Source organism: Lipomyces tetrasporus (assembly GCF_029532465.1).
Source record: "Lipomyces tetrasporus strain NRRL Y-64009 chromosome Unknown POJ06scaffold_1, whole genome shotgun sequence".
Classification (NCBI taxonomy): Eukaryota; Fungi; Ascomycota; class Lipomycetes; order Lipomycetales; family Lipomycetaceae; genus Lipomyces; species Lipomyces tetrasporus.
This window is the reverse complement of record NW_026611596.1, coordinates 819,549-847,215: the sequence shown is the minus strand read 5'-3', so window position 1 is coordinate 847,215 and position 27,667 is coordinate 819,549. Positions and strand designations below refer to the sequence as shown.

General features: G+C 47.4%; 10 protein-coding genes across 10 annotated transcripts; 7 read left to right on the top strand and 3 right to left on the bottom strand.

The window, feature by feature from the left end:
- Positions 1 to 755: 755 nt before the first annotated feature.
- Positions 756 to 1,151, top strand: POJ06DRAFT_284662 (uncharacterized protein; the record flags this gene model as incomplete). Its single annotated transcript, XM_056190176.1, has 1 exon — positions 756 to 1,151. The coding sequence occupies exon 1, from the start codon at positions 771 to 773 to the stop codon at positions 1,149 to 1,151; it is 381 nt and encodes a 126-aa protein (XP_056047138.1). The 5' UTR covers positions 756 to 770.
- Positions 1,152 to 2,159: 1,008 nt separating this feature from the next.
- Positions 2,160 to 3,841, top strand: POJ06DRAFT_284661 (uncharacterized protein; the record flags this gene model as incomplete). Its single annotated transcript, XM_056190175.1, has 6 exons — positions 2,160 to 2,235; positions 2,327 to 2,459; positions 2,509 to 2,664; positions 2,717 to 2,765; positions 2,815 to 3,230; positions 3,268 to 3,841. The coding sequence occupies 6 exons, from the start codon at positions 2,160 to 2,162 to the stop codon at positions 3,839 to 3,841; spliced, it is 1,404 nt and encodes a 467-aa protein (XP_056047137.1).
- A 2,080-nt stretch (positions 3,842 to 5,921) lies between these two features.
- Positions 5,922 to 10,682, top strand: POJ06DRAFT_204452 (uncharacterized protein; the record flags this gene model as incomplete). The annotated part of the gene is made up of 5 exons (XM_056185340.1): positions 5,922 to 5,964; positions 6,023 to 6,174; positions 6,230 to 9,151; positions 9,205 to 9,268; positions 9,336 to 10,682. 5 exons carry the CDS (start codon positions 5,922 to 5,924, stop codon positions 10,646 to 10,648), a joined length of 4,494 nt encoding a protein of 1,497 aa, XP_056047136.1. The 3' UTR covers positions 10,649 to 10,682.
- An 820-nt stretch (positions 10,683 to 11,502) lies between these two features.
- Positions 11,503 to 13,733, bottom strand: POJ06DRAFT_204448 (uncharacterized protein). The gene is made up of 2 exons (XM_056185339.1): positions 13,371 to 13,733; positions 11,503 to 13,311 (listed from the first exon to the last, which is right to left on the bottom strand). The coding sequence occupies exons 1-2, from the start codon at positions 13,547 to 13,549 to the stop codon at positions 11,892 to 11,894; spliced, it is 1,599 nt and encodes a 532-aa protein (XP_056047135.1). The 5' UTR covers positions 13,550 to 13,733; the 3' UTR covers positions 11,503 to 11,891.
- A 163-nt stretch (positions 13,734 to 13,896) lies between these two features.
- Positions 13,897 to 15,124, top strand: POJ06DRAFT_242594 (RTA1 like protein-domain-containing protein). The gene is made up of 3 exons (XM_056186242.1): positions 13,897 to 14,028; positions 14,094 to 14,716; positions 14,774 to 15,124. Exons 1-3 carry the CDS (start codon positions 14,010 to 14,012, stop codon positions 15,050 to 15,052), a joined length of 921 nt encoding a protein of 306 aa, XP_056047134.1. The 5' UTR covers positions 13,897 to 14,009; the 3' UTR covers positions 15,053 to 15,124.
- A 132-nt stretch (positions 15,125 to 15,256) lies between these two features.
- POJ06DRAFT_293519 (OPT oligopeptide transporter protein-domain-containing protein) lies at positions 15,257 to 17,239 on the bottom strand (the record flags this gene model as incomplete). The annotated part of the gene is made up of 2 exons (XM_056190436.1): positions 15,257 to 15,309; positions 16,540 to 17,239. The coding sequence occupies 2 exons, from the start codon at positions 17,237 to 17,239 to the stop codon at positions 15,257 to 15,259; spliced, it is 753 nt and encodes a 250-aa protein (XP_056047133.1).
- Positions 17,240 to 21,034: 3,795 nt separating this feature from the next.
- POJ06DRAFT_293518 (NADP-dependent alcohol dehydrogenase C 2) lies at positions 21,035 to 22,567 on the top strand (the record flags this gene model as incomplete). The annotated part of the gene is made up of 4 exons (XM_056190435.1): positions 21,035 to 21,166; positions 21,234 to 21,740; positions 21,797 to 22,226; positions 22,285 to 22,567. Exons 2-4 carry the CDS (start codon positions 21,404 to 21,406, stop codon positions 22,565 to 22,567), a joined length of 1,050 nt encoding a protein of 349 aa, XP_056047132.1. The 5' UTR covers positions 21,035 to 21,166; positions 21,234 to 21,403.
- An 882-nt stretch (positions 22,568 to 23,449) lies between these two features.
- On the top strand, positions 23,450 to 23,650 carry POJ06DRAFT_180275 (uncharacterized protein; the record flags this gene model as incomplete). The annotated part of the gene is made up of 1 exon (XM_056184743.1): positions 23,450 to 23,650. A coding segment is annotated over one exon (201 nt), but the record flags the coding sequence as incomplete, so codon positions are not given.
- Positions 23,651 to 25,401: 1,751 nt separating this feature from the next.
- POJ06DRAFT_190731 (uncharacterized protein) lies at positions 25,402 to 25,817 on the top strand (the record flags this gene model as incomplete). The annotated part of the gene is made up of 2 exons (XM_056184814.1): positions 25,402 to 25,479; positions 25,536 to 25,817. The coding sequence occupies 2 exons, from the start codon at positions 25,402 to 25,404 to the stop codon at positions 25,815 to 25,817; spliced, it is 360 nt and encodes a 119-aa protein (XP_056047130.1).
- Positions 25,818 to 26,294: 477 nt separating this feature from the next.
- On the bottom strand, positions 26,295 to 26,847 carry POJ06DRAFT_293517 (uncharacterized protein; the record flags this gene model as incomplete). The annotated part of the gene is made up of 2 exons (XM_056190434.1): positions 26,624 to 26,847; positions 26,295 to 26,592 (listed from the first exon to the last, which is right to left on the bottom strand). Exons 1-2 carry the CDS (start codon positions 26,731 to 26,733, stop codon positions 26,295 to 26,297), a joined length of 408 nt encoding a protein of 135 aa, XP_056047129.1. The 5' UTR covers positions 26,734 to 26,847.
- Positions 26,848 to 27,667: the final 820 nt, after the last annotated feature.

The window sequence follows — 27,667 nt, the reverse complement described above, 5'->3', positions numbered from 1 at the left end:
ACATTTACCAGTCGCCGAAGGGAAGTGGAAGTAACGGAACCGAGCGACAAAGTAGCCAATGGGAATTTGGTTCCGTGAAGTGAGAAGTCCTGCGGCATAACAACGAAATGTAATCTATATGCTGGATTTCGGTAGCAACGGGTGGATAGTAGTTATTGCTCTTGGACGACCATATATTGCCACTCTTTGTATGATATTATCATTTTATATAATAACGCATCATTATTTGCTGCACTTCTAACCCTACACTTTGGCTGTAAAAGTTATTACTCTTCTCTTTACACCTAGATCACTACAACCATACTTCTCGGCTTTAAGATTGATATGGTTTTCAGAATACCAACTCAATCGGTCACATTTCACTTCGATGATTCCAGATGCTGCAAGTAGCCAACTGTAGGAATGAACAAAGTGGCCCCAAATTCGACCGGCAAAACCTTAATAAATATAAGGAAACTTAAAAAAACCGTGAGATATACACATTACTTGGCTTCAGGCGACTTATCAAACGTCCTATCTAAGATTGTCGAACTCGAACTCAAGTTTGTGAGTGATTGAGCCGTTTCTGTTATGGCTTTCGTTCACTTTGAGACGCTCAATTCTTAGCTGGTGCAGAATGCCTAGCAACGAGGAATTACAGTCAAAACTAGACAGTAATCTAACCAACCTTAAAAAATGTTCGTGTTTTTACCTTGACCATCAGTAGAATGTCTGCGTCCCGCTCTGAGGGAGGTAATTCAGAGATGCACGCAGGCTATGCGTGATCGCCGATGAGGGTGCTTAACGTAGTAACTGGTGGTGTCAAGACCAATATCGCGGATACTAGGGACTTGCCACAGGATTCGCCGTACAATTGCCCGGAGATGACTGATTCTATTACGCGGAGGAGGAGGATGGCAGAGAGGGAAACACCGATGTCCGCCGAGATGTACGCCAAGAAAGTTGTCGATGACGTGTTACATGGTGATAGTTTTATCAATCATTTCACGAGACGAGTCAATGTGTACCATGGGTCGTGGAGTACTAGGCTTTCCTTGCTCATGAATATTACTCCTAGGTGGCTTGTTTTGTATGCATTTAGGATCAAGTTCAAGCTAAATGGTGTGTTTGAAGCAATTAGGGCCAGACAAGAGAAATCTAAGCAGACCTAAACATCATATTAGTGAGTACTAAATTATTATTATTAGTCATTTATATTCTTTTCTTTAAGTGAAATATATACTTGCTGTATTGAATGGTAAACGCATGTGTTGGAAGCAAGTTGCAGAAATATACGCAATCCAGACATCAGAGTATAGCTTTGTTGGGACTCATGTTGGCTCAAACTTTGGAGTAAACCTGGCTCACTTGCCTCGAGACGTAGTTCATCCGGCTTAATCTACGCCCAAAGGCGCGAAGTGATACATATAGCTTGGGATGGGCTGTATTTCACTCGTCCAGTGAAATTCGCCAGCAGAGACACACTTGCCAGAACTCCGAAAGCCAACGAGACTGCATTCAATGCAGCAGTCCTCGCACGGTCCGGAAGAAATTCGCCCTCCGTTAATTCTATTACCCACGGCTCTGCCAGCGCGGTGATCGAAAACAAATTGGACACAGGCGCAAACGCTGCCGCCATCAGAGGAAAGGCTGAGGTCATGGTGTGCCATTCTGAGTAGAAGAAAGAGAAAACGTCGCTCTCTGCCGGCTCTTGATGACATGCTTCGGCAACACTCGACTTTTCTCTGCTGCCTCCACGTCTTCTATGGCCATTCATGCTTTGTTACGCAGTAGCTGCTTAAAGCTTGTGCAGTGTCCATATAACTCAGGCCTGCTGATCTGTTCTGTTGTCGTGCCCCGATATTTGACACTGCATGACGGGGTTAACGTTGGCCTAGCCCTTTGCGGACCGTACAAAGGGCTACCCTAGTCCTAGATGTCTTCCATGTCGCATAGTGACGAGCCGCGCAGTTTGCGGCATCGCGTCAGATTTGGTTTTGTGGGGAGGTACGACGGTTTGACACACAATCTTGTCGTACCCTCATACCTTAACATATCACCCACCCAGCAAGAGTATGGGAGAAAACCGAAGGAAATATAAAGGGCGCCGCGCCCGTCAGAGTCGCATTGTCGCAGAAACCGGCAATCCCTACTTCACTTAGAATCGCAAGTCAAGTTAAATGACTTCAATCCACAAAACAAACTTCATGCACAGAATCCAAAGTGCAAGTCGGGTGAAGTTACAACGTGGACGGGGTCTGTCGAGAGAATACAAGGCGAGAGCACTCAACCCTCAATTATAAACGATTGCTCGCAATAATATTCCTCCATATCGTGTAAAGTCCAGCTGTAAATTTCATTGCCGGGTTTTACATTGCTAGTATACTGTTGTTGGCAGCGATCGGCCAGGAGCACCGACTGTATTCTTCTCTAGTAAGGGACGGACTTGATGTTCAATATTCGCAAGGATACTGGAGCGCGTAAGTTTTCTAAGAGTTTGTATCGATTTTTCAGCTAACAATCGTCTAGAGTCATCACAGCCGTGCTTTACTTTCTGTGCGGCTTGGTGTTGACTTGGAACCTCGTGGGCCACCTTAGGGGACTCTACCCCGCGAGTTTTATATTGACATTGCCGCAAAGAAGTCTAATGCTTCAAATTTTGTGCATAATGATATGGCTTGCCGGGTAAATTATATTTGTGAGATTGAGCGTCGTACAATAACTGACATCTAGTCAGAGGAGGGGGGCTATTTGTTGGCCTTGACGACTACTCCTATGGGGATGCCGTGTATTTCTGCGATAACAATCCTCACCATAGGTTTCGGCGATTTGCAGCCTACGAATACCCTCAGCCGCGCGCTCGTCATGCCATATGCTCTAATTGGCATCAGTATCCTCGGTTTTGTTATAGCCGACGTCCACTCGCTCATCGTTGTTTCCTCACGTGAACAGAGAGCACTCCACCACATCGAACATTTGAGAGTCGGCAAGCTACGACGCATGCAGCTTGAGCGGACGGACGAGGAGTCATTTAACCTAATGCGGGAAATCCATAAATCTGCAAAGAAGCGTGATGTGTGGTCCTTTCTAGTTTGGAGCACAATAATGTTCTTAACTTTCTTCCTCTTCAGCGCACTTGTCTTTTCAAAAATAGAGGGCTGGTCATACTTTATCGGCTTCTATTTCTGCGCGACGTCTCTTCTGACCATCGGATATGGCCAATATGTGCCATCCCTACCCGGATCAAAAGCGTTTTTCATACTCGCTTATGACTATGCTTATTACTAGTATGAGCAACACGGTCATTGCGGCGTTCGGGTATATGTGGCATAAGCTGGGAGATGTGCTGCTGAAACACATACCATCGAACTTGACACCAGAACCGTCGCAGCAGGTGACGACCGATTTGGAATCTCAAAAGCCAGACGAGGAACTCTCACAGACGGGAAAGAACGAAATGCAGGATTCTAATGCAAATGACAATAGTGGCAGCTCCAGCGACAACCATGAAATTGCCAAGGAAGGATTTTTGGTTAATGCTATGCAAGGCGCAGTTAGCGATTTGCACGTCAATCCGAAGAAAAAATACTCATACACGGAGTGGCATATTTTGGGGGAGACAGTAGGAATGCAATTTAACTGGCTAGGCACGGACTCGCCCATCAGGTTTCCTATCGATGAACCCGCTTTTTTTTTACGACTGTACTGGAATTCTTTGAAGGATCACCTGACAAGCAAACACTCACAAACGAGAAGAGAGCCTCACATGCCGCACGTCGACATGCTTACTAGCAGTGCGGAAAGATCAAAGATCAGGACAATTGATGCCATCATGCAAGCTTCTGGCCAGCAAAAGCTGTGACTTGGCTTTACAACTCGCATTGATGCATCTGAGGAGCGTCGCGCACACTCAGCTGGAACGCGCTGACGTGCAAGGTAACGTGCGGAGTCTCCCGAGATTTACACTTGAATCTGCCACGGAAATCACGTAGCCCAGTTTCTTGTCGTTAGCGGAGGGGCTCAGATTACTAATGCTATCGTAAAAAACGCCCCTGCTGGACGCTGACCAAGATGCTACCGGGGACCGGAATATGCAACATAGATTCGGACTCTTTGGTGAGTGATCTGAATGTCTGAAATATCGATGTATTGGTCCGAAGGGTTGGTGGTGGACGGACGTTCACATCTTAGTCGGGACTGCGTTTTGCGGTCGCTTAGCAGAAAAAGCGTTTTAGAGGATGAGGAACGAGTTTATGAGCATCTACAAGGACTGATTTGACCTGTTGAAGTTCGGTGGCCGATATTGGGTCTGACCAGTTACAAGGAATTTTCGTAGAACCTGTCAGGCTTCATTCAAGTGAGTATGACGGTCTCGAAGGCTCGTGTGAGGTAAGCATGCATCTGGTTATGGATGATAATATGTCATATTAACGTTATGCGGTATCCCCGCACGCGAGATTCAGCGTCTCAGCTCCGAGAACGATAGGCGACCTTCGCATCGGAGCTTTTGTCCCGAGAATTGACTTTTACCGATTCGAATCATTCGTGTATAGCTTTTGACGGGAAGTGCTCATGGAAGGAATATGGGTGCCAGGACTGGCAAGTGTCCCGACAGTTTTGGGCATCCGTAGTTACTGTGTGGGTCGGCATTGATGAGCACCCTTTCGGCAGTGTCGGTGGGATTGTGCGTCATGCTGTGTACATTACTGATGTTATGGTGTCATTTATGCATACTTTACGCTTATGAAGTAATATATTGAAATACACTGACGAAAATCTTGCAGTGTTCGAGGCTGGTAACGGTCGACCATTTCATTGTCGACCATGGACGCAATGCTTGATAGCATGGCTGACTGACAGTTAGATCAAGAATTCTGACTTGACGTGTCTTCAGAGTCCTGAATTAAAGCGTTATCATAATGACTCGGGATCTTTCTGACGAACCACAAGAGGCTTGTCGAGTACGTTTGAGACCTTGTACTCAAAGTGTTCTGCCAGCAACTTATCGTAGGGCATTGTGCGACAAGCACCTCTAGATTCTATCACTATGGTATGTTAGCTGAAGCCGATAACAAAACAAAAATACTAATATTTACCGGCGTAATGCCTTCTAAAGAAAGAAGGAAGGATTTCTGGCCGACTTCCTCCTGCATCAAGTAAACAAAGCGCATTTCAGGTCTCAGCGTCGCTGCGTTGGCATGGCTAAAACATGAGATGAGTCGATCCGTTTCAAGCTGTTTCGATTAACAAATTTTAATTGGCGATAAACTCGACTGGTTGTCCTCAACCTGTTGGAGAATTTTCTTGTTTGAGACTCCAACATTGGATTTGTATATTCCAAAAGATGCGCAGTGGTCGCTTGGTCATTAGATAAACGTCCTTGCGCAAGACATGGTATCTGCAATACACCAATCGTAACCGACGGGGAGTGGAGTGATCCACTTGCTTTGTTGATCCATTAGCCGTTACCAAGTTTACCGCTGACGTGATTTATACCCGGCCACAACATGGTGCTCGACCCTCACATGCCATTGCGATTCTCGTTCTCCGACTTCATCGTTCTTGACTGCTGTGCCGCAACATTACGCAAGTTGGGTTCTAATAGCACTAAGAACAATTTTGTGCCTATATTTGTGTATGTGTGAAACCAGAGAGCCCCCCTGACTGCTGCTGCGGCTGCGAAATTTTACTCGCTTATCAGTGGGCCCGCCTTCGCTTCAGGGGTCCGACGGTGCAATTCGGGGCTTGAGACGAAGGTCGGGTTCACGATAACTATAGATATTCATCTCCCAGTGACTCCGCGATTCGACAGCTTGCTTTGTTATCACAGTTAGTCTCGCCCTTGCAGTTTGTCAGTGGCGACCTTTGTCTGGATGCGTCGTAGGAGGCTCATTGGTTGCGCGTCTCCATTCTGTTGGAATAGGGTTGACGTATAGTCTAAAATGGCTCCTCCAAATGGTGTCGTTTCGACTCGCGAAAACGCCGGTACGTACCATTCGTGTCGTATTTACTAGTTTTTGGGCCAATTGTTAACGTAAGCCAGCGGCACGTATTGCCTATCTCTTCAGTGAAACAGTACTGTCTGTTCAGCCGAATCTCAAAGCTGCACCAGATGTGAGTTTCCGGCACGCTCTAGACCGAATGGTCTACCATAAGGACCGCGGTATCGTGGCTAAGCATGGAACGCTTCCTTCTGTATGTGTGATCAAAATGAGGTCTTCTTGGCTATGTATGGTTAACAGCATTGCAGGTTTATTCTGTCGGGTATAACGATGACCCATTCCTCGCCGCAGTCGACGAGCTCAGAAGCACGACCTTCATCTCCATCACGACTGCATCTTCGACGCTGCCGGCGGCCATTACACATCTCGCCAAGCTCGCCAAGTTTCCAGTTGTCATCCATGTCTCCATGAGCCGAGATTTGCCTGACTTCTCTGAGATTACATCTCTCCGTCAACTTGGATTCACCCTCATTCAGTCTTTCAGCTTGCGTGAGGCGCAAGACCTCGCCATCGCGTCACACGTACTTGCCATCCGCACTGGTAAGGGTGTCATTCACTTCTTCCACCAACCTGAGGTTGAAGAGACTCCTATTCCTTTTGAAGACGTCAATCAAATTGAAACTATTTTTGACAGAAACGCCTTGGTATTTGGTGGAACTGAGGGGAACACTGTTGCAAACAACCTCTATTGGAACGATATCGCTGGCCTTATTGCCGAGAAGACCACAATGAAGGAAGATGCCGATGAGGAGACCAACGGCGGTGCCGTTAGTTTAGCAAAGGTTGACTATACGACAGCAAGTCAGTTTCAGGCTACTGAGGCAGTATTTGAGCTCATGCGTGTTGCCACCGGTCGCACGTACAAAGCGTTCGATTACCATGGTGCCGCTAACGCGGACTCTGCCCTAGTTATCTGCGGATCGTCCGCTCAGACTTTCATTACCACTATTCGTGAGGCCGGCCGGCGCGACATATACTCCAAGGTTGGAGTTATCACTCCCCGAGTTTATCGTCCGTGGTCGGCAGAGAAGTTCTTAGACATCATTCCACGATCAGTCAAGCGTCTTGGTGTGCTTGAGCAGGCACACCGCCAGACTACCAAGTGGGGCCGTATTTTACTCGACGTTATATCCTCGCTCAATAACGACTTATCCAAGGCTACAGCTATTCCCGTAGTTGTTGGCTACCAGCTCGGATATCTTGACAGCAAGACACTTCGCCAAGCTCTTCGAGGCATCGTTCAGAACATCCAGTCCGAAGCTCCAATTCAGAATTTGGTGGTTGGTGGTCGTGTCTCTCACGATGTCGACTCTGAGTACCATTTAGAAGAGCCTGAATTGGAGACTGCCTACTCCAAAATGCTTTATAACGTTCTCGGCGACAGGTTGAGTATTCTTAATGCCCTCGAAAGGGATGATGCTGGCATTCCGCGAACAATTACTAGCAACCCCGAGTATGGGTTTGGAGCATACCTCGCCAAGGAAGAGGAAAAGAAGCTCTTGGTGTCCAAGCTTCAGAAAGTCGTTAACGAAAAGCTCTTCACGAACCAGGAGATAAACGACCTTGTTCTGCACTGGCTCCTTCTGAACAGCGAGGGCTCGAGCAAGCTTTCCGAAGCAGGCGCTGAGTTGGTCTCGAACTTGGAAATTGAAGGCTCTGAAATTGCTAAGGAATTGCTTAATGACAAGGCCTTCCTTCTTGGGCCTAGTTCCTGGATCATTGGCTCTGACGCTTGGTCTTATGATCTCGGTACCTCTGGTGTCCACAATATCATTGCGTCTGGCAAGAATGTTAACGTTCTTATCATTGACTCACAGCCTTACACTGCTCGTGCTGTTAAGAATGCTTCACGCCGAAAGAAGGACATCGGACTCTACGCTATGAATTACTCCAATTCATATGTCGCCTCCATTGCTGTCTACAGCTCCTACACTCAAGCTCTTCAGGCTTTCATTGAGGCGGACAAGTTCACAGGCCCTTCCATCGTTGTTGCTTATTTACCCTACAGCGAGGAGACGGATTCAGCTCTTACAGTCCTCCGGGAGACGAAGAACGCGGTTGATTCCGGCTACTGGCCTCTATATAGGTGGGATCCTCGGCCCGATGAGAATGGTCTGCCTAACTTCCAGCTTGATTCGCAGGCACTGAAAATGGAGCTCAAGGACTTCTTGGAACGCGAGAACCATTTGTCTCAGGTTGCTCGACGCGTTCCCGTCTTCGGTGGGAACATGGACGGGTCGTATAGTTCTGAGCTCCGAAGCCGGCAGCGTGAAAAGGCCAAAGAAGCCTATTCAAGACTTCTAGAGGGTCTGAATGGTCCGCCGTTGACCGTTGTATTCGCGTCCGATGATGGTACTGCTGAGAATGTTGCCAAGCGACTTCAAAGACGTGCAAAGGGCCGCGGCTTAGGTGCAATTGTCATGGCCATGGATGACTTTCCAGTTGAAGATTTAGGTGCCGAGGAGAACCTTGTTATTATCGCTTCCACTGCTGGTCAGGGTGAGTTCCCACAGAATGGTCGTAATTTCTGGGAGGCGGTCAAATCGTCTACAGATCTCAATCTTGTGTCCGTCAATTACGCGGTGTTTGGTCTCGGTGACAGCCACAACTGGCCGCGAAAGCAAGATAAAGTCTACTACAATAAGCTCTCTAAAGATTTGAATCATAGATTGGAGATCCTTGGTGGTAAGCGAATGGTTGAGCTCGGCCTTGGTGATGCCCAAGATCCCGATGGATACCAGACAGCATATCCTCTATGGGAGGCTGAGTTGTGGAAAGCGCTTGGTGTTGACGGTATTGGTGCTGCGCTTGAAGAACCTCCGCCACTGACGAATGAAGATATGAAGGTTCAGTCCAACTATCTACGAGGGACCATTGCCGAAGGTCTGAGCGACGAGTCAACTGGTGCTATTGCGCCGTCCGATTTTCAAGTGGCTAAGTTCCACGGCGTATATTTGCAGGACGATCGTGATATCCGCGACGAACGAAAGGCAAATGGGTTGCAACCGGCGTATTATTTCATGATTCGAGTTCGCATGTCCGGCGGCGTTGCAACGCCTGCTCAATGGTTAGCGATCGACCAGATTGCTGACGACATGGGTAATCACACTTTCAAAGTGACCACTAGAGCAACTTTTCAGTTGCACGGCGTGATTAAGAAGAAATTGAAGGTATGATTTCGAGGTTCGGCAATCAAAAGACATTGCACTAACGGAGAGAATAGCCAGCCGTCAAGGCAATAAATGCTGTACTTCTGGATACTGTTGCGGCCTGTGGTGATGCCAACCGTAGGTTTTTTTCTTCTTTATTTTACTTTTATTTAAATATGTCCGTACGTGCTTACTCATTTTGTAGGAAACGTCCTGTGCACTGGACTTCCATATAACAACGCGCTTCAAAAAGAGCTTAATTCCTTAGCCCGAGTACTTAGTGAACATCTTCTGCCGACTTTTACTGCCTATCACGAGATCTGGCTTACTGATGACAATGACCAGAAAAAGTTTGTTGCGGGAAACGCTGTCGTTGATTTCGAGCCTCTATATGGACCAGCCTACCTGCCTCGAAAGTTCAAGATCGCCATTGCCGTGCCACCGTACAATGAAGTCGATGTCTTCGCCCACGATGTTGGTTTGATTGCGATTGTGCATGAGCAAGGGGAGCTCACCGGCTTCAACGTCGTTGTCGGTGGTGGTATGGGTATCACTCACAATAACAAAAATACATACCCGCGAACCTGCGGGATGCTCGGTTACATCAAGAAAGAGGACGTTGTCGTGGTGTGCGAGAAGATTATGTTAATCCAGCGTGACAATGGCAATCGAAAGGACAGGAAACGGGGTCGTCTGCAATACACCATTGATGATATGGGCTTTGACATATTCCGTCAGAAAGTGGAGGAGTTGGTCGAATTTACATTTGAAGACGCACGACCATTCAGTTTCGAATCTAACATTGACCAATTTGGATGGGTCAAGGATGAGCGGGGACTCAGCCATTTTACCATGTTTGTCGAAAATGGTCGTATTGCGGATACTCCGGGGTTCCGCTTGAAGACTGGTCTTAGAGAAATCGCTCTTGCAATGAAAGGCGAGGCTGAATTCAGGTTGACGGGTAACCAGCACGTCATCCTCAGCAACATTGCAAAAGAAGACATGCCTGATATCAAGCGACTTCTTGTCGAATATAAGCTGGATAACCGGCAATTCTCTGGTCTCCGATTGTCCTCCTCATCCTGTGTTGCGTTTCCCACGTGTGCTGTCGCTATGGCTGAGAGTGAACGATACCTCCCCATCTTTATCTCAAAGCTTGAATCTTATCTTGAAGAACTTGGCCTTCGTCACGATTCTGTCGTGATGCGTATGACTGGTTGCCCGAACGGCTGCGTGCGCCCATTTCTGGCAGAAGTCGCTATGGTTGGCAAGGCGTATGGTGTATACAACATCATGTTAGGCGGTGGCTACACCGGCCAGCGACTGAACAAGCTCTATAGATCCTCCGTTAACGAGGAACAGGCTCTCGCCCTCTTGAAGCCGTTATTCAAGCGATGGGCACTTGAGCGGCAAGAGGGCGAGCATTTTGGTGACTTCTTAATCCGATCTGGTGTTATTAAGCCTACATTGGATGGCAGCAAATTTCATGACGATGTAGCCGAGGAAGACGAAGAGTAGTCGTTAACTATACTTTTATTATAGCAGTAAATTAGATTGGAAATGGAGTTAGTTCTACGACACTTCCAGATATTGCTGGAGGAAGGCGCGTATCGGTTATGATATGCGACGGCCGGCCGGATCGGTCTTCTTGATTCACTGACTGTCCTAGTCGAAGTTTGCCCGTAAATATGCGCGGTATTAAAGAAGAAGAATCCTTCCTGAGTGTCTAGCATAATGCGTTCAGTTCGTACGGATGGTTTTGTACAGCAATAGTGAGCCGCACAACAGTGAGCCGCAGGCGGCGTCATGACTTCAAAATGTTTGTTCCTTGCCTCCGATATCCCTGAACCCTTTCTCTTTCGTTTTCTTCCGTGCTTCCGCGAATGTCAACATTACATATTTCGCTAGTTGGTTTCCCTTGATTCTTCTAACACCTAATTTTAGGGTCTCAGTCCCTAAAATCTTGGCACAAACAAAGCCTCACAGCTTCACAGCATGACAGCATGACAGCATGACAGCATGGCAGCCTCACAGCCTCACAGCCTGTGGGCCCGTGAGGAATGGGCGCCGATTCCTCCGCAAGAAATTTAATACCGCATTGTACTCTCGATATTCCGCAAGAAGAGGACAAACTTCCAGCTGCAAGGCGACAGGGGGTGCCGTAAGAAAGGCGCCCAGTCTGCAGCAAGCGGGACAAACTACCAGAGTCATTGCCAAATCATGGCTTTTGTACGCCGATCTACAGATTTAGCAAATGAGTTTCAGGGGCTGGGTCAGGGAGCGAAGGAACGAGGTCCGATGTTACGACCCGCACGAGGCGAAACACCTTGTGACTCACTGCACACCAACATAAATAGTCCCCGTGAATACCTCTTGGAGATATAACGATTAATTTATTGATCAATATTGCGGCTCTTCAACAAACTCTTCTAGTGTGCACCTCTCTAGTTCTTTCTCTACTCATCAAGTGTCGAGAAGAGTCGAGTCATGCACCTTAGCAAGCTCAAAATGGCTGACGTTTACTAAACTCTAACAGCTCCCATCTTATCATCACTCTCGATTACATCGCACTGGTGCAGAGAATAGCAACTTGCCAGATCCATCCAAATCCTGGTCCAGTCGAGCTTGATGTGAAGGATCTGCTAGATTTGGGAAGATCATAATCCTGCATGCCAGCTCAAAGCCAAAATATTTATCATTCTTAATCCGACACTGGATGCTCATCGCGGGCCATCGGTCTCATACATCTACTCTCCACGTATCACCACGTGATGACTTCCTCCCTCATCATACCCCCGTCACATTTCCTCCCAATCTTCATCCTGATTGCCCGCTCGTACGCCCTCGGCGCACCCACCGCCATTGTCAGCCCCCCTTGGCTGACCCATCCGCCCGAACTCACATCCCCTAGGAGTTCTCCCCCCAGCTCCTCCATCTCGACCTTGACGAAGCGCGTTGCTATCCCCGCCGCCATGCTCGCGCTCCAGATGCCTTCCTGCCGAGGAGCCAGGCCCAGCACGAGCAGGGCATGCAGCCGGACCCGCAGCGCACGGCACTTCATGGCCGTGTAGTACAGAGGGCCGATCAGGCCCGCTTCAAACGACAGGTTGACCTCCTGGCTCGGGCGCTGCGTCCGGTCCTCCGATTCCAGCAGCTCCGCCGCGCCTGCAACGATCGCCTCGAACGTCGGCGTGGCAGCCTCGAACGCCGCGTCACCGTTCAGGAAGGCGTCGTTCATTGTGCTGAGGGCCATCGCCTGCAGCTGCAGGATCGTCGCCGCGCGCTTGGCCTCGGCCGATGGCAGGCCGGCAATCAACCGCGCGGTGCTAGCCTGCCACTGGCGGAGCAGCGCGCAGTGGACGTCGTGCGAACCGGCGCCACCGCCGATGCGCCGCGAGCGCTGGATCAGGAGACCGATGCGCTGGAGTGCCTCGTGGGCTTGGTCGAGCGTCATGAAGTCGGTGGGCGGGGTGTCGACGAGCGGCGTAAGCAAGTCACGCCGCCCGCGCCCGAACAGTTCGTAGATGAAGAAGGCCTGGTTGAGGATGTTGCGGAACATTTGGACGAGGAGCTTTCGCGCGTCGGAAGCGGGACTGGAGGAGGAGAAGGGCTGTCGGGCTTGGAGCTGTTCGAGAATGCGCAACCCGTGCTTTGCATGCATGTACGCACCGTTGTAGTTGTTTTGCATGAGCTCGATACAGACGAAGAGCACGCAGGCGATGAGCGTGGCGTCGGGGTTGGCCACAGATTGGAGCTCGCGTGCCATACTCAGGGCTTTGCTGTAGTTCCTGACGGCGGCCTGTTGAAGCCCTTCGAACTGTCCAATGCCATCCACTCCACCGATCTCAAGACGTTCATGGAATTGGGCCACTGTGATCAATGCTTGAAGAACGGCTGGCTCGTTGTGAGCAGCTTGCAAGACAAGAGAGTTCCAGAAAGGCGAGAGAAACCGCCCACTTAGTGCTGTTGCAGTCCTGGTTTGGAAGTATGCGAATCCTCGACATTCCTCGACAGACCACAGGAGGGCGAGTGGAGAGCTCGGACTGGAGGATCCTGGGCTCTTTGACGATCTCTTCTTGGAAACCCTGACTTGTGGTGGGGGATAGCCATCACACTTGCGACCGGTCGAGGTACACCGGACACAGTCGGGTTTAGTTTCATCACATCGTACCTTACGGATCCTTCAGTCGCGTCAGAAAAACCAACATACTACAGCTTCAGTGTCCATCTTCATTAATACCTGCAAGTCAAACATCCTGTCGTGTTCCTCGTATAGCGCATTTTCTGCTCCGGAACAACAGCGACGGTGCCGTTGGGCGCTGATGTGCGGCTGGACCGCGCATTCGACGAAACACCGAACTCGGCCGATGATTTTTCGGACGGGCCATCACTCGGGCCGGTCTCGTTCGATGATGCCATCAATATCCCCCTCGTATATTAGCCAGAGACTGGACCATCCAACTTTTAAGACCGCATTAGCGAGCGGACGAATAAGCAGACAGCCTCTGGTAAAAATCAATTAATTAATTGAGCCTTGTGACAAACCGACCAGACGCGTAATCAGATCATGAAAAGTATCGTGAGAGATGTTCTAAAAATGTTGTGGCCAGGAAGAGATAAAGGGGCCAAAGCACAAGCCGCGCGTCCCAAAGTCTTGGTGTGTCATTCTGGCGAGATGTGATTGGCCGGCTCGCTTGTATGCACGGTTGGAAAACCCTGAAACCCTGAATCCCTCGCGTACTTCTTTATCTGATCTCCTTGGATGTTGACATATAAAATTCGAAAGTCGCGTGTCGAGGGCCGTCTTCCTTTATGCTGCATCTCACTCCTGTAACTTCCCATTGGCTGTATTTCTGCCCGAGTTAGGTATATTTGCAAAATGACACCAGTCTGTCTCCGTAAGATCCGCGTCCAGTCGTTCTCCCGATTCATTCATGTACCAGGCTGACCGGTTGGCTTCTAGCTCTCGACGATCCGAACAGCCATTGGAACAGATTCTGCCCTTCCTGGTCGGCCGCCATCGCCTTTGCCGTGCTCTTCGCCGTCACCACAGTCCTCCATATCATCCAAGCATGCTACTACCGAAAGTCGTTCCTCTGGGTACTGATAATGGGCGCGATTTGGGAGCTGATTGCGGCGGCGTCGCGTGTGGCATCGATCCAGAGCCCCACCAACAAGAATAGCTATGAAGTCTCGTTCGTCTTCCTCGTCCTGGCTCCACTGTGGATCAACGCCTTTGACTATGTCGTGCTCGGCCGTATGGTCTGGTACTACCTCCCTGAGAAGAGCTTGGCCGGCATCAAGGCCACGCGTATGTCGACTATCTTTGTCGCACTCGACATCACGTCCTTTATCGTCCAGCTGGCTGGCGCGCTCCTGACAGTGAACAACAATAGCAGCAGCGCGACGACTAACGGGCTGCATGTGTATACAGCCGGTGTGTGTCTGCAGCAGACACTCATTCTGGCATTCTTTGGCCTGGGCATCCTCTTCCTGATCCGACTTCGGCAGGTCGACACGGTCAAGAACAAGGCGAGGGGTATGAAGCTGGTATCTGTGCTCTATGCCAGTCTTCTGTTGATCACGGTGCGTAATCCATGAATCAGGTCCCCCGGAGGATGCATGCTGACTCGAGCTGTCTAGTGGCGTATCATATACCGCATTATCGAATTCTCAGCTGGCGTCCACAGCACGCTCAACAATACCCTCGACGACAACGAGTGGTTCGTCTATGTGTTCGACATTGGCCCCATGTTCTTTGCGCTCGTCCTCTACCACTTCTATCACCCCGCCCGTGTCCTCCAAGGACCCGATGCAGACTATCCGACCCGGGCACAAAGGAAGGCGATGAAGGAGGAGGCCAAGCGAGAGAAGCAACAAGAGAGCATCAGCGTAAAGGATTCAGAGGAACTTGCAGTATAGAATTATATAGTTAGGGTTGATTGAGTAGGGTTAGGGTGTCAATAGCTTTTGTTTTTATAAAGTTACCGTAAGTTACACATATTGAGGACATATTAAGGGGCTCAATACAAAAATCTCTAACTTGCTCCTCCGAGAGCTCCTGGTGGTTCACGCCCTGCTCCACAATCCCACTTACCAAAGGAAGTACCTGAAACAACGGCCTTACTAGTCAGAGGCATGCTCTGTGATTGTCCGTAGAGCGTGCGATTGAAGGTAGCCTGTTGATCAACATAAGGGGCATCAACTCGAAGGCATTGACCTGACCCAGCTGCTTATCCGGAAAACCGACCATTGACCCCTGCCGCCAGGGAATCCATGCTCAGTATTGTTCGGCACTCTAATGTATCGCACACCACGATTGCGTCAGTGCTAAGCACTACGCACGCGCTCTCGTTACTGGGTAGGGATGTCTACAATCGTTCGTACGATTACTCTCAGAATAAAAGGACGTCAACTGCAAAGCTCGTTGAGAGATTGGCAGAAGACGGCTTCATATATCGCGTCAAAGTTGCCATGGACAACACTCTCGTGTCATTGTTCTTTTGTAAGCCTCGAGATATTCAGATGGCACGCCTGAACGGACAGATAGTGATTATGGATGCGACTTACAAAACGAACCTTTCGCTTGCCATTGGTCAACGTGGTTACAGTCGACCACAACTTGTGCACTGTTAGGATTCCGTTGTGCTTTATCAGCAGTGAGCAGACAGGCGCATACATCTGAGTCCTAGAACAGCCTAAACTGCGCTATAGCTTATAGTTCAACAACCTCTTGACGACTTTATGAAACAGGTTCAGAAGGTTGCTAGCTCAATAGATCGCACAAGCTTGGACGAATATTTAAAACAGTTGAGCGATACTTTTCCTGTACTGGCTGTGGAGTATTTCTTCAACCAGTGGTGGGCAAATGGGCTCTGTGAATGTTGGGCAGAAATCCACATTCGCAACCATCCTAACTTTGGGATTGCGACAACTTCCAGAGTTGAAGGAAGTCACGGGGCAATGAAGAGTGCCCTGACTTCATCTTCGGGAAAACGGCTACGAATAAAATAAACAGTAGGAGCACAGAAAGCTCACGTGAGCATAGTATCGTGGGCTCGAATAAAGATCTGTTTGTGCGGCTGGAGATTCGACAGCAGACTGAGACTGCAGCGCCATGCATGACAATGTCCCGAGTCGCGTTGGAGATGGTGTAAGCAGAAGTAACGAAAAAACTGCATCGTCAGGAAGAGGAGGGGACGGCAGAAGGATGCAATTGTACAATTAGGAGCCAATATCTTCTGCCGTGTTGGCGTTAGATAGAGCTCGGCGAACCTATTGATTTGACATCGATTCATTCTCGCTCGAGAGTCCACATCACGCTCCCACCTACCAATGTCGCCTCACAGCACATTGGTTCCCAAAGATTTCGCCTTCGGCAAGCGTGAATATTGCAGACGAGCCCGTACCACCATCAATACCAGCGCCCGACACCGTCCGTCCCCACCAATTAATGTCGACGTTGGTGACCTGCAGCGAGACGAATATCAATATAGCGCACAGTGCAACACCAGCACTAAGTGCGGCGGATAGCACGAAGTTGTACTTGGTCCACCACGTCAGGTAATGACGTCGGATGTAGTACATGAAGATAAATGAGACTTCAAAACCGGGCGTGAAGTACGACAGGTTGTATCCAGAATTCCACCAGCTCATGCCAGCGATAAACATAATCGGGTTGAAATTCTTGACAAAGGGGAAGTAGCGCATAGCATAAAGACGAATATAGTAAACTGGTGCACCGATGCAGACGCCGATGAAGAACGCCCACTTCAGCATCGGATAGAGCTCGGCAAAGATGCGCTGCGGACCGACGACACCCCAAACAATAGTAGCGGTATACCGAGCGTTTGGGAAGGGGCAGGTAAATCTATTCGACTGGTCTGGTGCACAGAGGGACGGGAACGAGGTAATCAGGACGTTGTTAGCCGCGATGGTGATAAGCGTCTGGATGACGGTCGCAAGCAACTGGCATCGAAGAAAAGCGCGAGGAGGGATCTTTGCATAGTGACCCAATTTTTGAGAACCTATCAAGCTATCGGCTTGGGCATCAACGTTCCATCCAAAAATACGGCACATCATGTTTGCAATAGCGTGCTGAGGCACCATGTTCTAATTTTATTTCGTATTTCATTTTAAGTATAAATCTGACAGATAAAATTTTATTCTTGTGGTCCAGATATGGCAGCCGATCAGAGCAACAAAGAATCGGGCATGAAAGGCGGAAACCGTAGCTATAACAACAGTTATATATCCTGAATATAAACCGATCTATTATGCTAGACCAGCTCATTTGCTGAGAAGGGTGAGATAGGTATATATGTATGGATCGCCCGAACGTTGTTAACGATATTCGGCTGTTATTGCTCATAAGCTCAAGAAGACGTTTTTAACCATCTTGTGTCTACATCATATTCGATGAATTTGGTCGGAAGATTCATTAGCGTGCATATATGAGAAATGGCTATAAGTGGAGATATGGACGGTGAACCAGGAGTGGACTATGGAAGGGGAGCTGAGACTCTGACCTCAATAACGACCAGTCTCACGACTATTCTAGTCTATATATACACGAATAACACCTCCCACAGAGGTGACAGCTAACTCAGAACCCCCCACTCGCCCACCAACTACCGCCTAATGAACTAGCTTCATTAGGCCGCCTCAGAACACAGCAGACACAAGAACAGAGCTCATGGTCTTGTGAAGTGAGGGAACACGGCAACGTCGTGTTCACTCAGATCAGAACAGGAAAGTGGAGATTGGCCAGACCCCCACTAACCCAACTCGAGGATGAACCAATCTCCAACGACCAGTGGCATGAAAGGTGGTGTATTCCCTCCGTGGGGGAAATATCTCCCCCCCACGAACGAGACGGCGCACCACACTGGTAGTGAAGACTGATCTACCTCTCAGATGTCGATCTCTCACATGCATATTCTCTTCCACTGCTTCCTTCGTTGAGAGCTTCGGGAGATCCAGACAGTTAATATCCGAAGCCTGGCAAGCGGTCCTTGGACTTCAAACCTCTCGTGATCTCCGGTCTCAAGGCTATCGCATACGGTGTGTGCTTCGTTTGCAGTTCCCGATTTCAAAGCACGAAGGATGTCCTTCACAACGAGGTTCAATATAACGTAAGTCGTGGCGTAAGTGGCCGAATGGCGTAAATGCTCTAATTGCCGAGAACTCCCTCTCAAAAACTTACATTATTCAACAATGGTCCGTCGAAAAAGTTTAAACGCGCTTGAACTTGATACTAAAGTTGCTGGAGCAGTTTTAGGAGTCCAACAAGGCTTATATAAGTCTTCGTACGCAGCTGCAAAAGCGCTAGGGCTAAATAAGAACACTGTGCTTAAACGCGTCTCTGGAGGTCCGACACGTTCTCAAGCGCGCCAACAACAACAGAAACTTTCATACGCACAGGAGAATGTACTTCTTAAGTGGATCAAAGAATTAACAATCAGTGGCTATTCTCCAGGGCATCGATTGTTGAAGGAAATAGCTGAGGATATTCGTACGACTCGATCTCGTGATTTAGACGACGCGTCACCTCCTCTTTTGGAACTCCACGCACGTCTCCCCCTTGGCCAAGATTGGGTTCCACGATTTATTAAACGACATCCACACCTCGCAGTTGTCATTGGACGTCGAATTGAGTCTGTACGAATGGACGGAGCAACAAAACCAGTGCTTGACGCGTGGTTTAACGCGTATCGCACGGTCATTCAAGAGTATAAAATCATGCAAGAGAACACATACAATATGGATGAATCTGGATTCTCGATTGGAACAATGGAATCAACTCGAATTATTCTCGATTCCACATTTCGTACGAAACATCAAGCTCATCCAGGCCGTCAAGAATGGGTTTCTATGATTGAGTGTATTTGCGCAGACGGAACTATGCTTCCACCACTTGGGATATTCAAAGGGAAGAACGTTCTTCAGAATTGGATCCCGAACGAAGTCCTTGATAAATGGTTCTTTTCGGCGAATACAAAGGGTTGGACGAGTAATCTTCATGGGTTAGAGTGGTTAAAACGCGTCTTCGAGCCTGCGACACGAGCAAAAGCGAATGGTCAACAACGCCTCCTCATCTGCGATGGTCACGATAGCCATATTAGTGGAAGCTTTATAGCTCACTGCCTTCAAAATCGAATTACGCTTCTTATCCTTCCACCTCATACATCGCATTTACTCCAGCCGCTTGATGTTGCAATATTCGGTCCATTGAAGAAGCGATTGACCGGTGCGCTCTCGCACCTCAACCAAGCACAGCTCGTACGAATACAAAAGATTGATTGGATGGAGGCATATATTCAAGCTCGATCGGAGGCTTGTACGCAACAAAATATTGAATCAGCATGGCGTGGGGCTGGTCTTTTTCCATTAATCCACAGCGAGCACTTCGTACGATGGTTTTGGACACAACCCCGGAGCTAGAAAGACCCAGAACACCAACAGAATTTGATATATTTGATCAAGTTTTTGTAAATAGCTCACCTCCGGATGCTACAAGCTTACGGTCAGCAAATGAGCTCCTCAATTCAACAATTAATAGTGATGCAATTCCAACAACTCCGGTCCGCCGATATATCCGAAAGTTGACAGCCGGGGCTGAGCAACTTCAAGCACAGAGTATTGTCCACCAACACGATGCTAACAACTTGCGCTCTATCATAAAGAAGCGTACGAACCGTACAAAGAGAAAGAGAGTGGTTTTAAAAGGTCAATTCCATGTTTCTACACAAGAGTTGTGCGATGCAGTGGCAGCTGCCGAAAAAGATACCAAAACACGTGCAAGGAAAAGGAGAAAAAAGAAGGGCAAGGGTATTTCGTACGAGACTGAGAGTGAGGGGGATATTGAAGAAGGAACCCAGGATGAATTTGAGAGCGATACAGAGGATTGCATTATAGTTGATGTGGAGTAATATGAGTTTTTGAGAGAGAGTTCTCGGCAAATAGAGCATTTACGCCATTCGGCCACTTACGCCACGACTTACGTTATGGTCAAGGCAACTGACGTAGCTGTCTATGCCACGGAAGAGCGGTTCAGGAAAGTTCTCTTGCAGTCTCGCAAATAGCTCGGAAGCCATACATTCATTATTTGTTGTGTTTTCTCCGGTAATTGGGATCAGCTTGTGTTCCAAGTCTAACTCGATAAGCAGCTCGTGCACCGTATCGGCGAGATTCTCTCCGCTATGTGGTCCTTCAAGTTCCCTAAACTCTAGGACCTTTTCTCGGTATTCGAAATCGTCAGTAAGCCAATGGCCGATCACTCCTAATATAGGCAAGTTATATTTACTGGTCCAGACGTCGAGAGACAACGCGATTGTTTTGCTTGTTGTTGCAAGCTCCTCCTTCAACTGTGCTCTGTATAGCTCAAAATCATCCATAATTCGCCGCCGCATTGTATGCCACGAGGTGAAAGGCAGTGAGATTGCCTGATATCCCCATACTGGGTAGTAGGATTTTTAAACCGGGGCCTCTTAGTGAGACAGACCAATATAAAGACATTAACACCGTGACCATTGATCCATATGTCCTTGCTTCTACAGAGACTCCTGTAGTTCTCGCTGAACCCGGGTTACTAACCCTTACCCTGACCCTTACCCTGACCCTGACCCATAGGCTACTATGTCAGTAGTGGTGGTGGTGAAACCCTGAACTGCTATCATACGATTGTCGGGACTAACCTTGGATGCACCTAGGGTGCTGCACTGTGACGGTGCTTCTGACGGTGCTTACCATGCTCTAGCGCACACGTGGCGCCCTTCTGCCGAGCTAGTGGTAGCCCTAAGCGAGATCTTCGCTTACCCACTTGTCAGGGTAACGGGGTGTTACAAAGAGTTTTGTGGAAATGCTGACGAGACTGAAAATTTACTCTCTTACTCTCGCGAGTCAGTTGAAGACATACCGTATTATGATCTAGATCACTCACCACTAGAGCTTACGATGATAGCGTAATCAAAATAACGATGAGTCTTCAGCCCAAGCCAGTCGATTGGTCACTAAATGGTCAGCAAGTAGAATCAGGTTCATAAGCTCTTTATGATTTTATCCTTGCTGACGAGTTTGACTTTGACTGATATTGATTTTTAAGCATTCAATCGTTATTAATCGAAGCACAGCGCTGCAAGGGATCAGCTTTAAGGCGCACATTCGTGAAATGTGATCAGTAATCACAATTGTACGGCTAATCCATCCTCCTCAATGAAAGGATGGGCTTCCTTGTCGGATTTCATTTGTACATAAATTCATGGCCCCTTTCCAATGTGTAACCACAACCATCTCCGTTTTTCACAACTTAATTTGCTTGTAAGAGACATGGCTAAAACATTTACTGTGTTCAGAGGTTCTTCGAGTGGAGCTATTGTGCGAGACAAGACAACTCGTGACCTTGGACCCAATGATGTATTTATTCAACTCACCCATTCGGGATTGTGTGGTACCGATGAACATTATCTTCGCAGCGGAATCGTGCTGGGCCACGAAGGTATTGGCGTCGTGAAAGAATTGGGATCTGCTGTCAAAGACTTTCAAGTAGGTGATAGAGTCGGATTCGGTTGGGTTCATTCAACATGTGGTTATTGTGAGAATTGTCTTACAGGTAGGTATATTGGACCTATATCCCTACGTTGCGCAGTCGTCTAAATCTATTAAAAGGAAAGGATGTGTTTTGTGTCAACAAAACAGAGTTCGGAACCCATGATCAGGATTTAGGCTCGTTTGGTTCGCACGTTGTCTGGGATGCCGGGACTTTGTATAAGATACCTGAAGGACTCGAGTCAGCGCATGCGGCACCTTTGATGTGCGCTGGTGCCACAGTTTGGGGTGCATTAAGCCAATACGGACTAAAACCTACAGATCGGGTTGGTGTTGTTGGTATTGGTGGTCTTGGACATCTTGCGATTCAAATGGCTGCAAAAATGGGTTGTGAAGTGGTTGTGTTTTCTAGTTCGGAATCGAAGAAGGAAGAAGCGCTACGTCTCGGTGCTAGCGGATTTCACATTCTCATTCCTGGAGCACACTTAACTGGAATAAAGAAGATCAATCAGATGCTAATATGTGGTAGTGGTCAGCCAGATTACGAACAGTAAGTTTACACGGTTTTTGTGGTTTAAAGATTCTGATGTGTGGCTGACAATGCTTAGGCTTTTAGGATTGATGGCAACAGGAGGGACTATTTACGGTATTACTGTGAGCTTCGGTTTAACTGGAGTGCCAATGCTAGCACTGTTGACAAAGGGAGTTCGTATTCAAGGAACCGCAGAAGCTCCTCGGGCAGCAATTAAAAAAATGCTTGATTTTTGTGTGCGTCACAATATCAGGCCGGTCATTATGACTTGGCCCATGAATCAGAACGGTATTGAGGATGCCATGCGTACCTTGCGTGCAGGCGACATGAGATATAGAGGAGTTCTCCAAGTCGAATAGTTGAATTCAAATATTTAGTCATCATATGCAGTGCGTGACAGTCGGTAGATAGGTCTAAATGATAATATCCATCTACTTTCTAGTAAAGCTGGGTAGCTATTAATTGCTTACAATACCACTGGTCCCTGCAGATCCCATAGACCTAAGTAACTGGATTGCCAATAATACCTCGCCGTGTTTAAGGTTCTGAAACCCTAAAACCCTGATGTGAGAGATCAGTGTTCTCAGAGGTAGATTTGTACCAGTATGGTGGGTTTGGTATTCCATGGTGGAGATCTCTCAGAGCTCTCTCGCTGCTCAACGTCCCCTTCATAAATGACTTCTTGAATTACAGTCATATAGACCTTATCCAGCAGGGTGAAATTGCGAATGATCTTTCGTGCGTGACTGGAGCAGTGGCGGTGCGAAGTACTGTAAAAAACCGTACATTTCGTCGGCTTTGAAGACTCAAAATCCTTTTGCGATATTAGGAGGTCTCCGCCGAAGATATCACACCTCGCTCCATCCAGATCTCAACAGCCTTCTTGGCGATTCCCTCCAATATCAGATGCATGACATCGATGGGGAATGACTTGGGCCATTGTATGCTGTCGATCCGAATGAAAGCCGGGAAGACGTTTAAACTGATGCCGAGGTTCAGATTCGCATCAGTCTCGTATTTCGGATCCCTTGGATAGCGCATTATATCGTCTTTCAAAGTGGCACGCATTTCCAGCATTTTATTCCGATATGGTGTGAGAGATAGACAGATAGTCAGTCTCCACTTACATACGATATTGAATACCACATATGGACTCTCTTTTGGGCAAGGACGTGTATAATCTCACCTACAAGTACACTCAAGGAACAGGCAATTCAACGGCAATATTTGCGGCAATATTTGTGGAGACTTTACGAGATGAAGGTTCCATCTACAGGATAAAAGTCGCCTCAGACTGCTCGCTCGAAGCTTTGTTCTTCTGCAAGCCGGAGGATGTTCAAAAGGCGCGCCTGTATGGACAACTAGTTATTATTGATGTTACTTATAATAATTTCCGATTCCCTCTGGTAAAATTCGTCACCGTGGACCATAACATGCGAACGCTGAGGAGAGCATTGTGTTTCGTGACCAATATACCTGGGTACTGCAGCAGTTGATGAGTGAAATTGTGTTTTAGCAGCAATATCAATCTAACAGTGGAGCAGAGGAAGTTGTATTCCCAGATGCTTTTCCATACGTATCGATAACCGATTCAGAGAAGGTGATAAAGGCGTTGTCAGACGTATTTCCGGCCACCTTCAACCAAGCTCTGCCGCTGGCACATTGAGCAGAATATAATGAAGAACTGCAGAAAGCATTTCAAGAAACTTGACGACTTTGATGTTCATCAAACGAATCGCAATCGATGCTGATGAACAGGCGAAGGAGCTAGAAGACCTCTAGAATAACTACCCCCAGAAGCTGTCAGTTATTTTCTTCAGCATGGTGTAAACGGAAAAATGATCTCACAGCTCACGTGGCAAGACATAACCTAACGCAAAATGCGGAATAAAGTTTTGCGCAAAATGCCGTGTTTTGGCAAGAGTATATTTTGATCTAGAGACGCGCTTCTACACTAGCACGACCTATAACTAACTAATTAATTAAGAAACTAAGTATAATACTCCCTGTCAAGGTCAACCACCGAAGTAGCAGACTTCTACAAAAAAAATTTATAGCTCATTCACATTGACGGAATAATCATTACGCCCCTGTCGCTGCGGCTCACTGCCAAACCACATGTCCTTACATCCCTGACCTTTTTGCATTTTCCGTTTGCAAAACTTTAATGTTTGCAGCAAAATTCGCAGCCCCAAAAACTGCGATTTTAAGTTTGCTGCACAATGCTCATCCCTAGGCACAGCTCTCTATGTTGCCTAGATTCCATCAGATCTTGAATTTAGAGTTACTATGCCTTGCATAGTTAGTTTATTAACTCCGACAAAAATTTCCCTGCTAGGAAAGTGATGATGAGCCGCGCCGTATCAAACGGTAAAGCCGCAGCCACAGCCGCATCACTGTCCGCTCGCGATTTGCCAAAGGTACAATACACGCAACGCAACAGAATAATGAATGATCATCTTTCTATTTCGTTGTCTCGTGCTAACTAGGTTTGTAACTTTACCATTGTTACATGGCGCCGCTCAAGTTCTTCCTAAAATCCGATTTAAGCAAAGTTGACGTACTCTTGAGCTGCGGGTATCGAACTTCGCTTACGGTGGCTCTTTCTGCCCTTTCCGAGCCCCAAACTTGGCCAGGATCTACGTTTTACGAGACCATTTAAGCGAAGTTGCATATAAAATGGGTCTACCTACAGGAGGGGGACATTCTTCCTTCTGTTCACCGATCAATGGAGAGTCTTATCGAGATGTCTCATTATATATTGCAATCTCGATTCGCTTTCGATTCTTCCTTACCAATTGTGCCTGGCGTTGAGTATGAACCAATACTATGGGAAGCGTCCCTTGACTCTGGAGCGTTTATGACATCGCCGGACTGGCCTGGTCATCCTAATATGGCGGCACTACATATTCAACAAAGACACCGGCGAGTTTCCCTACCATCCGGTCCAGAGACACAGATCATTGAAGATCAAAACTATGTTTTGGGCGAGGGGAGCAGATTTGGCATGACCCTTAATATCAACAGAGCCGCCTATCTTAGCCCTGAAGGAAACGGTGACAATGGACGTCATCACAAGGAACCTAAGTTGCCACAGTCAGATATGTCTCTGTTTGAGTCCCCCGCGTCACCTACTGTTGAACAATCGCACGTTGAAGATACTGGGACGGAAGTTCATCCAGAGCTTGATTCAATGAAACCAGTTATAGAGCAGTCTAAAAAGCGAAAGCGTGGACGACCTCGATTGATTTCACAGCATCCAAGAGCTGAAGTACCGAACCTAATATTTCACACTGTTACGTTTAATTGTGCTAACCAGTTATTCAGCATCGAAGAGCTCAAATTCGCGACGCACAACGGACTTACCGCAGAAAGAAAGAGCAAACGATAGCGGACTTGAGGGCTCAGATTAGTAAACTCCAATCGGCGATAGATAGTATGAGACAAGCCTTCTTCGAATTATATAATGAGGGCAGACGAGTTGGTATCCGCCATCACGATTTGACCTTTGTTGAAACGTTGACAAGCGTTATGGTTAAGATTATGGAGATCTCTAAAGAAGTCGACATCGGTGTGGAACTTGCACATTTGAATCTACTAAAGGATTAATACAAGGGATCGCATGCTGAAATGGGATGGTCTTTCACCAGAGGGATCCGATAAAGAATGACAGTGAGTTTTCAAATGTCGCGATGCGATTACCAGCTTGCCAAGCTTGAGTGAATACATACTTCAAGCTGCTATCGTCTCTTCAGCACGAGAGCCATTTCATTGGAAATCTAGCATCGCCAAATAGTACTTTCCCTTCTTTGATGAAAAAAATACGTTCACTCACAGAATGAACAGCTTATCTGTTCAACTCGCTTTTGATTCTAATAGATTCAGCTTTCACTCTATTTTAATAGCCTATAATATTTGAATAGAAATATGGCGTGAGGTATGGACACGAATGCAATCATCGCAATAAATTCACTAGCTCCATTAAAGAACCTTGATTGAGAATAGCCAACTTGCTTAGGACGATTTACGGCACGCTGTTGGTTACCAAGATGATATTAATGTGCCAGGGTAAAGCATTTCACGGAATTATTTTCGAACGAAATGAATGAACTCGATATTGCTTCCGTCGTTATCGAGAACAAATGCGGCATAGTAGTCCTTGTTAATCTTTTCCCTGGATCCCGGTTGTCCATAGTCAGTCCCACCACATTCAATTGCGATGTTGTAGACGGAGACGAAACCATCGATTGAAGGCAGTGCAAAAGCGATATGCGATTTCGCCGCAGGTTTGTCTGGATTAGCTAACATGAGACCGAATTCGAAAGCTTTGGGGTTGCTGATTGGCGCGTAGTACACGATCGAGTCTAATAATTTGCGGTTAGTTCTGGTTTAATTTATTGTTATATAGCAGCTACATTCCGTTTGCATGATATACCCCATATCCAGCTGCCACCATTACGGGATCGTAGAGTTCCCGTGACTTTTTGACGTCCGATACTCTAATAGCAATATGATGGAATGGCATTTTCGATTTAACTTTTCAACCACGATGCTTGTGGTAGCGAAAATGTCGATATTTATGTATTAACGTCAGCTACGAACTGAGGATTAGAAATCATAATAAAAAGCTTGACCCAATTCTGACAACATAAGCTCTGGTCTGCTCTATTGATTATTAATCTTCCTATCTCCGATTTCTGAATTGCTTGCGTTCACTACTGCCGGTAGAGGATCCACACTGACGGTGGTAAGCCAGATGTCCGAAATTTATTGCCGGTTTTAGTTCCAGATCTAAATAGGGCAAATATCAAAAATTTCATAATATCAAAAATGGCCACCCTTGGCTGTACTAGGCGTATCAACGACATTCTTTTGGGCTAAACCTTATAAACAAGTTCTTCCCCATAATAAGTTTGCAGTTATGCTCTATTGATTAATACTGAAACTTTAAACGCCACGCGTGGACTAATGAACTATTTATGTATAGTGCATCCAGTCTAGTCGAGAAACTGTACCTACCCCCAACAACAAATTACCCTATCCTGGTACCGGAAGCTCGGACCACCGCTTCTTCTCGGCGATCGTATGCCGTTTGCGGTAATTTTGAACTAGAGTTGGTGCACCATTATGAGGCGTAGTCACATGCAATAATCGCCAAAATTTGTCCGTCGGGCTTCGGAGAGCCACAGCGTAAGGTCGCCTCCGGCCTTCCCTTACAAGTAGGGCTGCACACGAATAAAGATTTTGCTTATTCGTATTCGACTTTCCTTGGGCAACCCATATTCGTATTCGACTAATGGTTAAAGAGGTTTTATTCGTATTCGATTCGTAATTATTCGTAGGTTTGCCAAAAAGCTGCTTACAAAGGAGGTTAGGGTAAAGCCATGGACACCGAGCTTTGTGGGTCTTGTTTACTCCCAGGTACACGCGTCAGGCACGCGTTTGAAACGGTTCTATCC

Bases quoted from the DNA above. Each gene is read 5' to 3' on its own strand.
- POJ06DRAFT_242594 (XM_056186242.1), top strand. The intron at 14,717-14,773 runs GTGCGTAATCCA...CGAGCTGTCTAG, and splicing joins CCAGTCTTCTGTTGATCACG to TGGCGTATCATATACCGCAT.
- POJ06DRAFT_204448 (XM_056185339.1), bottom strand. From the start codon at position 13,549: ATGGCATCATCGAACGAGACCGGCCCGAGTGATGGCCCGTCCGAAAAA. The intron at 13,312-13,370 runs GTATTAATGAAG...ACGCGACTGAAG, and splicing joins ACAGGATGTTTGACTTGCAG to GATCCGTAAGGTACGATGTG.